Genomic DNA, 11,215 nt, shown 5'->3' with positions numbered 1-11,215 from the left:
TGGCAATTATGCATTCCGAAAGGGGTTTTGGCAATGGTAGATAAGTATTTCAAGAATGGTCATTCATTGAGAAATGATAAAATGTGGAATCACAAGTTTGACCTGTAATGAGGGCGGATGGACCCCTCACCCACTAGGCACCACCCGTGTGGTGATGAAGCGATTGCATGGCGTAATGACAGCCACATTCTTCTCTTTCAGCTAAAACTCCTCCCACTTTACCCGCTATATAACCCAGGCTGCTAAGTGATGCTCACAACTGCAGATCCTTTCTTGTATTCCGACCTGGTCCACATCCAGACCCTCCATCATGTCTCTCAGCACTAAATCCTACGGCCAGAGAACGCTGAGCGTTTACGGCGGAGCCGGCGGCCACGGCACCCGCATCTCCTCCTCTGCCCAGTTGTACTACCGGCCCGCTCCGGGTTTCAACCTGGCCGACGGCCTGGACCTCCACGTCGGCGCCAACGAGAAGGCCACCATGCAGAACCTGAACGACCGTTTGGCTTCCTACCTGGAGAAGGTGCGCACCCTGGAGAAGGAGAACGACCGTCTGGACAGGCAGATCAGAGAATGGTACCAGAGCAGAACTGTCATCAGCCACGACTACAGCAGTTACTTCGCCACCATTGATGACTTGAAGGATAAGGTGAGAGTAGGAGCATTCCAGGATTAGCTGCCAAATGATGTGTGTTGGATGTAGTCAAGATATGACGGCACGTACAACTGCCAACAACTCCTGCTTAGATGACAGCAGTTTCATTCCAAACTGTTACATCATCACAACAATAACATTTACACAGCAATGTATACATACTTTTCATCTTATTTTTAGCCAGTTGTGACAAATAAGTCGGTATGTTCAATACGTTTTTATACAAACTGATACCAGTACGAGTATTCAACTCGTGAGTAGTCACTGATACCAAGTACTGATACCTCTAGTACTTTTGATAAATAAAATTTCCCCCAATAAATGACAGATGATTTAACAAAAAAAGGCTGATATATGCCAATATATTTTTACCTTAAAATTGCGGAAAATAATGTCAATTTTATTTTCTTTTATTTTGGAGTTGCTATTTCCTGATCGTAAAATGGCCAGTCCATTATCTACCGCCAACCCTCTCCCCCCGTTCATAAATATAAATCGCCATATGTTGCAACCACCACCACCCGTCAACAAATAGGATTTAGAGCATATCCATAGAGCACTCACTCCACCCCGCAAGCAATTAATGTTTTCACAGGCCGAATTTTTCTTTCTACCAGTCTGTCCCTGGTATCGATACTCGCCTATTATTACAAATAAAGTGTTTTTTTTATGCAAAATAGTCAATACATCCATGGAAAACTCCACAGTACTCTCGCTTGTATTATTATTATTATTATTATTATTATTATTATTATTATTATTATTATTATTATTATTATTATTATTATCACTACCAATTACACATTAGTCTAGAAGGTGCTGCTATGGAGAACAGATTACCAGTTTTCGTGGTCATGTCCTACATTTGCAGCCATTTGTTGCTATAGGCACAGATAATTGAGATCAATCCTAACTGCCATTAAGAAAATCCCACTCGGTTTGCTCACTTTGAATGGCAAAACTCAGAAGGATACATACATCGCAAATGGCTGTTTGAGATGCCAATGGGCTCTCTGACACATTTTTCTTTCCTTCTGTCAGATCTGTGTTGCCGCCAGGCTCAACGGCAAGGCAATCCTGGATATTGACAACGCCAACCTGGCTGCCGATGACTTCAAATTGAAGTGAGTGTGCTGTGTGTGTCACGTACTTGATACTGTATCTGCGACCAGCCGCCTAAACCTCAGTGACCTCTGTCAGATATGAGAATGAGCTGGCCATGAGGATGACGGTGGATGCGGACATCGCTGGGCTGAAGAAGGTGCTGGAACAGATGAACTTGGCCAGAGTGGATCTGGAGTGTCAGGTGGACGGTCTGAAAGATGAGCTCATCATGCTGAAGAAGCATCACGAAGAGGTGAGGGTGTCCTGCCACCGTTTAAACAAAGGCAAAATGAATGCCTTATCTTGATTGATACATTCCAAGACCAACACCCATTATGTGTTTGCACACAATTCTTCTTCACATCGGTATGTGTAGCTAACACCATCCTTCTTCTACTCATAATTCACTCTACGGTATGTAAACACTTGTGTCACTATTTGTCACAGACTAGTCTATTGTCTCTTCAAACAGTCCTAAAGTACACGGTACGGAAAACACTGAGGAAGTTTCATGTTTGGTAAATGTTTTTACAAACACTGCCCTCCCCTCTAACTTCACTTCCTTACATTCTTCCTTGCTTCCATTAGCATCATGCTATTAGCATCATGCTACCAAAAGCAGGAAAGACATCAAGATTACTTCTTTGACCTCCGCACAGGAATTGGCGATACTCAGGAGCCAGATGGGCGGCCAAGTTAACGTGGCCGTGGACGCGTCGCCCTCTCCAGACCTCAACCAGATTATGACCGAGATCAGAGAACACTACGAGGCTATGATCGCCAAGAACCGTAGGGAACTCGAATCCTGGTACCAGAACAAGGTGAAGAACATGGCTAATGATAACTTTTTTTCTTTTTTTTAATGACTGAATTAACATGTCACATTGTGTTTGGGATGTAACAAGATGGTAGTACTGGAGCAGGAAGTGAAGACACAGTCAGAGTGTCTGGTGACATCCCGCTCAGAAATCAAAGACCTGATGAGTACCCTCCAGAGGCTTCAGATTGAACTGCAGTCTCATTTTAGCATGGTATGCGTAACTTTGCCTTTTCAAATGAACACACGGTCTCACGTGAATGTTCGTTTCACGCTCATGTCTTCGCTGTGTGGCACCACCAGAAAGCCTCCCTGGAGGGCTCCCTAGCAGAGACCCAATCCCGCTACGCTGCACAGCTAGCAGGCCTGCAGAACATGGTTGTGAACGTGGAGGCCCAGCTTTCCCAGATCTACGCCAACATCACCAGCACTAAGAACGAGTACGACATGCTGTTGGACCTTAAAACGCGACTGGAGCTAGAGATTGCAGAGTACAGACGGCTGCTTAATGGAGAGGACGACAGGTGAGAATGAGACAGACGGGAATGAATCCGAATGATCTGAACTAATATGTTCTACTATTTTTCTTCTTTACCAGCTCAAAGCAAGGTGTGTATCCTCAAAGGCACTATTAGCATTCAACAAGGTTTAAACATAGGGACTAACTTTTCTCATGTTTCTTTTGCTTCCTCTAGTGGTCACCAAGGTCATCACAGTGGTGGAGAGGGTCGTGGACGGGAGGGTGATTGAGACCAGCAAGACTGTCGATGTAGATGAGATTGAGTGAGACCTTGGAAGAGACTCTAACCCAATAAATCATGCAGTTCATGCTTGTGTGCTGTCATTTCGTAATGACTTGGACTTGCTACACGTCCGGGCAACCGCCTGAGGCCAGCAGAGGTGGAGAATTTGGGTCCAGAAAGTAAAAACCACAGCTGCAAGTGCTTCTACTCAAGTGACAGGTAATTGAGCTCGTCTCCACCTGTTGAGTAGAAGCACCTGTAGCAGGGTTTCTTCTGGATGTGGAGTTCCCAACTCTGATGAGTGTGCACGTCTCTACGTATAAGGCACATTGCCTTGTGACTGACTGAAGACCAGACCATAGTGTAGTCTGCCTTTACCCGAAGTCGGCAAGCAAAGGCTTTATAGGAAATGGATTCATGCACTGTATTGTATCTCCAAATTGCTTTAAATAATATTTTGATTCAAGATGATATGAAAAAAAGAATAAAAAACAACCCTATGTCCACAATGCTTTGACCCATCTGGTCAAATAGGGCTTATATCTGGTTGAACCTTGCAAAGTTTAAAACAGATCCTGTTGAAAGAAGAGTTTGGCCCAATCTGAATTCTTTGGAGAGATAGAGGGGACCGTTTTTTCACTGCCTCAGTAGGAAACACTGGCTGCTTCTTGTAATTTGATCGGTAAAGAATATCACACACAGACACACTCAACAATTTGACCTATCACCTTGCATGTTTTTTCAAAGCACTTTCCCAAAGCTTGTAGAACCAGTACGTCAAGTTGAGCTATATCCCAACATGCACCGGGTCAAACTATAATATTCTCTTTCAGGGTGACCATATTCATTGTTTTAATACACCCTGAAGACTTTGTGGTTTGTTCATGTTTCTACATTTATCTGATTTTCATGTCAGACCTATCATATACTGAAGTAAAACTCGTGCAGACTCAAAAACGTCAAACAAATGATCAAACAGACGCAAGGTGTAAGGTAGCAGACAAGGAGCCCTTTATTTCATCATTTCATCTGTTTGAGATGAAAAGATCGTCTTCAGGTGTTACACCCCTTTGTGCTGCTGCTTGCTGTGTGAGGCAGCTTATGTAGTGCTGGTTCTGGAGGACACCACCCTGCCATCCACTATATCCTCTGTGACCAATATCACTCTGGAAGAGGTGGTTTTGCTACCACCGATGCTGGGGAAGGACAATTACAGAACATGCATTCAATACCAGTCACAAGAATGTGATTCAGATCTGATGACTGCACTTTTCTTCAAGTCAATTTTCTCTTACCTGCCCTCGCCATCCATCAGTCTCCTGTACTCGGCAATTTCTTTCTCAAGTCTGGTCTTAATGTCAAGGAGCATGCAGTATTCGCTGTTCTTATTTTCGATGTCGGCGCGCAGTTGTGTCAGTTGTGCTTCGAGTCCCATCACTTGTGCCTGGAGTCCTTGGAGGATTGCGCCGTATCGGGCTTCGGTTTCAGCTAATGTGTTTTCCAGGGATGCTTTCTGGAAGAGCAAGTACAAGTGAGGCGAGACATCAGCATTCAAGAATATGAAGATGGGGACAAAGAGGATCGAGTGGAAATTCTATCTAGAAGGCTCTGCTTTATTACCATGCTAAGTTGAGACTGTAGTTCGATTTCCAAGCCTTGTAAGGTGCGACGGATCTCAGTGATCTCCGACCTGGAGGTCTGGAGAGTTTCTGTGCTGACGGCCATTTCCTTGTTCAGTGCCTCGCACTGCAATAGACATGATGGATTGGTAGTACCATACTCCACTACATGTTACGCACCAACCAATAAACTTTCAGTGGGAATTACCTTGGCCTGGAACCAGGCTTCCAGATCTCTCTTGTTCTTTGCGGCCACATTCTCATACTGCTCTCGGATCTCACTGATGACTCTGGTCAGGTCGACCTGTGGTTTGGCGTCTACTTCTACATTGATCTGTCCAGTCATCTGTGCCCTCATGGCTGCCATTTCCTGTCACGTAAAAATGTTGGTAAGACATTGGACTGAGAGTAATATCAGACACAGAATGTTAAAAGTTTGCTTCTCACTTCCTCATGGTTTCGTTTGAGGTGGACAAGCTCATCCTTGAGGCCTTCAATCTGCATCTCGAGGTCTGAGCGGACCAGTGTCAGCTCATCCAACATCCTCTTCAGACCAGCAATATCTGACTCCACTGACATGCGCATAGCCATCTCATTGTCATACCTGTAAGACAGCAAGAGGTCAGAAAATCCTGCTACATCATGGGTCATACAGTATGTATTTTGAGTTTGCTATCATCTTCATTGTCAGTCTTACTTAGTTTTGAAATCATCTGCTGCCAGTTTAGCGTTGTCAATGGCAAGATAGATGCCTCCGTTGACGCGTGTGGCATCCTGGATCTGTGAGATTTAGAGATAGAGAATTTAGTGACTTTTCATGAATACGGAATACACATCGAATAAGACATGTATTCTTACCTTTGTCTGCAAGTCGTTGATGGTGGCCTGATAAGCGGAGTAGTCACGGGCAAGGGGGGAGGCTTTGTTCTCCAAGAACTGACGGATCTTCAGCTCCAGCTCGGCATTGGCCTTCTCAAGGCTGCGCACCTTGTCGAGGTAGGAGGCCAAGCGGTCGTTCAGGTTCTGCATAGTGGCCTTCTCATTGGCTCCGACCTGGAAATCAAATCCATCACCGAAGCCTGCACCCCCTCCCGAGGAAAAACCATAGCCTGAACCCCCTCCAATGCCAAAACTATAGCCGGCACCACCTCCGCTGGAAAAACTGCCGCTGGAGATTCTCGAACCGCTTCCACCTGCACCTCCATACACGCTCATAGCCTGGCCCTTGCGAATACTGCCGGCTAGGTTTCCACCCCCGTAGCCGCGGTTAGAGAAAGAAGACCTAATGCTGTAGGATGCCATTTTGCTGATTGGTGGGTGGTGTCTGCCTGCCTCAGAGAGGAGATGATGGACTGAGATACACAACTCCTCATGGCTCCCCCTTTTATGCAGCTCAAGGCGGCTTCTGGTGCAAGTGGAGGCGTGTAGACGGGAGGAGCATTACCTGAGATTACCGGCCCCACCCTTCACAATTATCCCTCCGGTTATTTTACCGCGTAGTATTTGAGGGAGAAAGTGGGACGTGGAAATCAAAAGCCTTTTTTTTTTTTTTTTTAATATTTAGACCACCTATTTTTTCTGTTTAACTCCAGATCACTTTGAATGAAAGGCACTTTTCATTTACAAAGCTGTTGGAAGTATGAATAGTGAAAGGGCCGCACCCATCCTCGAGGCTGCTTAGTCAGATCCAACCAGTTTGAAGTGTCATGTCAGTTCTCTCACAAATGATTTATCTTCAAGGAATTACTATCATGCTTAAACACGGCAGCCATACCTTATGGGCTAATGGCCAAAACCTCTTATATAAGAAACAAGCATTGCAAATTCATCAGATCAGTTTCACTCCAGGTCAGGTTTTATTTTGCACCAATATTAACATGACCTCTTTGGTGAGGTGAACTTAGCTGTCTAAATGTTGTTTTCATGAAAGCTTTTCATAGACGTTGAATGTCGTTGCATACTGCATTGATGTGTATTAGTAAAACCCCAGATAAGACGACACTTGGTGAAAGGCATGTCATAAAAGGAACCTTCTTTTATTTTACTCCTTCTCAAAGTTGAAATACTCCTCCAATGCAGGTGCAAACTGAAAGTTTGTCCATGTCGGTAAATAATTTGCATTTTAGCATCATACAATGTAACATAAATGCTATTCTCATTGCTGTTAAGTGTAGTTCTGCACTGCACTGCATTGTGCTTGCATAAGAGGCGAAATATGACACAGTTACTGTGACTGGGTGCGGCAAAGGGCTAATAGGCTAATCTGAACATGTTGCTGCACTGGTCGAGTTGGTTTCTGGAACATGAGATGTCAATTAAAACAAGTTGGTACCTGAGGATTTCGCAATGTGCAACGCTGTGCAGCCATGAGAATGAATTTTGCATGAAAAGTTGGGAAACATCAGGAAATCTGCCATGGCTATTGTATATGCTACAAATTAACTAGCTTAGCATTGTAGTAGTAGTCGTACTTACAGTTTGGTGATGGTGTCATTATTGTGTTTTGCATATGCACAATAAACTCAAATAGGCACAGTATCTATCGGTTGTTGTTTTTTGACACATCATTTACTAGTTATAGATGTGCAGATTAAGTAATGGTAAATTCTCATTCATAAATAATATAAAGCAAAGACTAGCATTGCATCTTGGCTATTGCTATTGCTATTGCTATTGCTATTGCTATTGCTATTGCGGCACAGCACCAGTTTGCCTTCCAAGAATATTGATTCATCTTTAGGGAGGGGGCTAACAGACTGAGAAAGTCACCAAGACATGGACAATTAATCACAGAATCTGATCATTTGTAAACTGCCGAATCGCACGCATTTCTCAATTGTGAAATCAAATTGTGCTAAGGTGTAATTAGCATGTACTCTTGGGATATCATTTCGATGTCATAAAACTTAATTAGCAAACCTTTTACAACGCCATGTCGCATACTGTTTGTCGATCAAGGTGAAAATAGGTGAAAGAAAAATGTATGTTGTATTTATTTGTATTAGTTTTTACGATGTTTGATAACCACTTTCTGATGGTACCAATCTGCGGATAAAATGAAGCATCTGAAAGTGCCTGATATCTCTTGCCTGCTCATTGAGCGGAGTGATGTGATCTCACTATGCTGCGCACATCTCTGTCAGGATATTTGCAAGGTGCCATTGAGCAAATGAAGCAAATCAAGACACTTCGTGTAAGACAAAAAGTGGCGACCAGTTGCACACGTTCTTGCTTGAACGCACCAAAGTGAACAGCGACGTTGGTATGCGAGGCATTAGTGCAAGGTGTGGCTGGAATCTCGGAGTGAAGCAATTTGGTTTGAGGTTTTGAACATTTCCTTCTACACATTTTCCAATTCATTGATTGCGGACATCTCTATTTGAGTTGATACACTATGTGTGCACTGCACAAATGAAAGGAAGGCATGGTTGTAAACAATGAAGTACTCGTTTAAGGATAGAGGTCCACAAACTACTTTACCTGATCAAAAACATAGTCCAGTGCATGTATACATGCCCATACGGCATTGTGGTGTGATTAAAAAAAATTGCAATATATTTGTTCACCACTAGATGGCACTAAATTCTACACACTGTCCCTTTAAAAAAACTGAAAAATATAAACAATAATAATTGTGTTATTTATTATGAGAAATGAATTAATGAATGAATGAATGAATGATGTGTGTTTAACAAATTAAAGTCAAATAATTTCTTCCATCATTCTGTTCTGTAAGTGGCCCTAAAATGAAAAAGTTATGTTGAAAGGGAACATTTATCTTGGTGCACTGATGCTTTTGCAGGAACTTTTGGAATTACGGCCAAAGTTCAATCTTGATTTACATTTATCAGTATATTAATTTAATATGAGTTGCGTATTATATCCCCACAACTGAACGCAACATTTTCTGAGTTTTTGCACTCGTTATCAGCAGTTATCCTCAAACGACTGTAATGTATTTGGCAACAAATCTTTGAATTCACTTTACAGGGTTTTAAAATGGTTTATCCTGGTCTGACTTTTTTTTATATACTGCATCTAAACAGGGGTGTGTGCACATTCACTGTCTTCACATGTTTCCTTTACATGGAAGGACTTCAAATTCACTTTGCAGTACAAAGTAGACAAAAAAGAAGATCGCAGCTTCAGGGGAAAGCAGTTGGAGCATGTCAGAAATGTGGTTTGTGCTCTGACCTGCAAGTGAAAGAGCCTGAGGTGCTTTGAGCTGTGGGTGTGGAACTCTCAGTTTGGAGGCTTGATGGAACAGGAAACATCAAAGTGCTATGTATTTTGTGTTCCACCCAATAAAAGGGAACATTGTGGGGATTTGCTCTGTCCATCTCCCTCCATTGCACCAGGTTTTATGAACATTAACCATTTTTTTGCAATGAAATGATATTTCATCGTCTATCTGTTTTAGGGGGAAATCAACAGGTTAGGCCTGCAACTGAAGCTGCCTACTTTGTAGGCTTTTTAAAACTGCACTTGAATTCGGGTTCAGACAGGTTTTTGCGGTATGGCGACATTGCCTGCGGGTGTTGGCTCCACCCTTAACTACTCTGAATGATTTGTGCAGTAATGTGTGCTCCTAGTTACTGGACAATGCATTTTACCAAGTGTGCCACCAAGCAGTATCAGCCACCTAGTGATGATGCTAAAAAAAAGTGTGGAGAATAAAAATCACAATAACATATGTGGGAATGTTTCAGCATTCCCACAATAAAGGGTTCTTGTGTTCTATTCTATTGTTTTTGTGATGCAAAAACCTAAATGCTATTAACTTCACAATTAAAATACAACTAATTAAGTTGCTCATAATGAATTTCTGATTATTATTTTTTTTTTTTTTTGCACATTGACTAAAGCATATAAAAAAAAAAAAAACATGCATTTTATAGTGCCTGACTTCAATATGGGCATATTTTTACATCATTGCCTATACACACATCTATTATAGTACATTGGGAGTAAACGGGAATGTTGGCATTGGTTTGAGTTGTGGTGCACATGTTGTTTCTTGTGCCGAAGACATGGGAGTTGTCCTGTGCACTCATACAGTAAATGTGACGTGCATTCCTCGCACAAAACGCCTGCGGCTGTCTTGGGTGAGAGCGGCCTCGTCTTGTCAAGGCAGGTTTGAGAAATGAGCACCTATTCAATTTCCTACGCATCCAGGTGAAGGTCGATGTAATAGTAAAGTTTTTGCGCTCACTAATATGACAATTCAGTGCACTAGTATGACTAGAGCACAGTACTGTACAATGAAGAAAAAAAAACACTCAGACTTTGCCTTATTAATAGGACATCTACAGTACATAGAACAACTGCATGCGATAGTGATATTATAAAATACTACTAGTTAACATCTAGCATTTTACTAATAGAACTCAAAGAGCATGGTTGTCAATTAGTGCACAGTTTTGCCTCACTAGTAACATATTTGTGCTACTACTAGCATGCCAACGATGTTCTAGTGTACTTTTTTTTTTTTTTTTTTTTTGGACTTAAGTCATTCTACTAGTGCACCCAACTCCTTGTTACTGCAGAACAGAGAATTAGTAGTACGTTTTTTTGTTGTTGTTTTGTTTTGTTTGTTTAATACTAGCTTGCAGTCTATTGCTCATTCATGCATGGATCACTTTTCAGTTTTCACCACCTACAAATATGCAGTTTGAATTTTTTCTGAATGCCAAGGACAAATTTTAACCACATTATTTATATGTGCCTGGTGGCCCCAAAATATTAACCCTAGAGAATTTGAATTTCTTGAATTTGAACAGAAAGTGTGAAAAGCAAGTTAAAAGGATATATTGTGTTTGTGTTGGGTTTTTTCCACAACACACAATTCTCAGGAGTCTTAAAATAATACGTGGTGAAAATATTGCACATTTGTAAAAATCAGTTGTAAAATATATATCGGTTTGAATTCTGTCACATATTCATTTTGCAAATTGTCTTTCATGACACGTACACTGTACTGTATATCAAAGTTTTTTTCAGTTTCCACCCCTTGACTGGGTCTAACTATAAGATCCGACTTCACTCTTGGAAAGACAACGATGCCACCTGGTGGCCAAGAAGGTTTATTGTACAGTAATAGGAAAGCAGAATTGTTTAGCACGGCGTGTTATTGATTCATTTCTCAATGCACGCAAGAACAATTTTTAGACTTTTCATAATTTAAATTCACCTTGTTGAATTCTTGTAGGGTTGTTTTCCCCCTACAAAACCTAGCAAAACTACATTCGTAAAATAGCAACGAGACAGCGAGATTTTG

General features: G+C 41.9%; 2 protein-coding genes across 3 annotated transcripts; one reads left to right on the top strand and one right to left on the bottom strand.

The window, feature by feature from the left end:
- Positions 1-245: 245 nt before the first annotated feature.
- On the top strand, positions 246-3,404 carry krt98 (keratin 98). 2 transcript variants are annotated; one of them, XR_013283831.1, is made up of 7 exons: positions 246-649; positions 1,697-1,779; positions 1,856-2,012; positions 2,419-2,580; positions 2,665-2,790; positions 2,880-3,185; positions 3,272-3,404. XR_013283831.1 is itself a non-coding variant. In XM_077523510.1 (6 exons), the coding sequence occupies exons 1-6, from the start codon at positions 311-313 to the stop codon at positions 3,102-3,104; spliced, it is 1,092 nt and encodes a 363-aa protein (XP_077379636.1). In that variant the 5' UTR covers positions 246-310; the 3' UTR covers positions 3,105-3,404. The 2 variants fall into 2 exon arrangements, 1 of the variants encoding a protein (XP_077379636.1); XM_077523510.1 differs by having other exon boundaries at positions 2,880-3,404.
- A 904-nt stretch (positions 3,405-4,308) lies between these two features.
- On the bottom strand, positions 4,309-6,310 carry LOC144020233 (keratin, type I cytoskeletal 50 kDa-like). The gene is made up of 7 exons (XM_077523509.1): positions 5,797-6,310; positions 5,636-5,718; positions 5,386-5,542; positions 5,147-5,308; positions 4,940-5,065; positions 4,615-4,832; positions 4,309-4,515 (listed from the first exon to the last, which is right to left on the bottom strand). Exons 1-7 carry the CDS (start codon positions 6,238-6,240, stop codon positions 4,419-4,421), a joined length of 1,287 nt encoding a protein of 428 aa, XP_077379635.1. The 5' UTR covers positions 6,241-6,310; the 3' UTR covers positions 4,309-4,418.
- Positions 6,311-11,215: the final 4,905 nt, after the last annotated feature.

Source organism: Festucalex cinctus, chromosome 6, assembly GCF_051991245.1.
Source record: "Festucalex cinctus isolate MCC-2025b chromosome 6, RoL_Fcin_1.0, whole genome shotgun sequence".
NCBI classification, from domain to species: Eukaryota; Metazoa; Chordata; class Actinopteri; order Syngnathiformes; family Syngnathidae; genus Festucalex; species Festucalex cinctus.
Note: the sequence above shows the minus strand (reverse complement) of the source record. Positions and strands in the feature narration are given on the sequence as shown.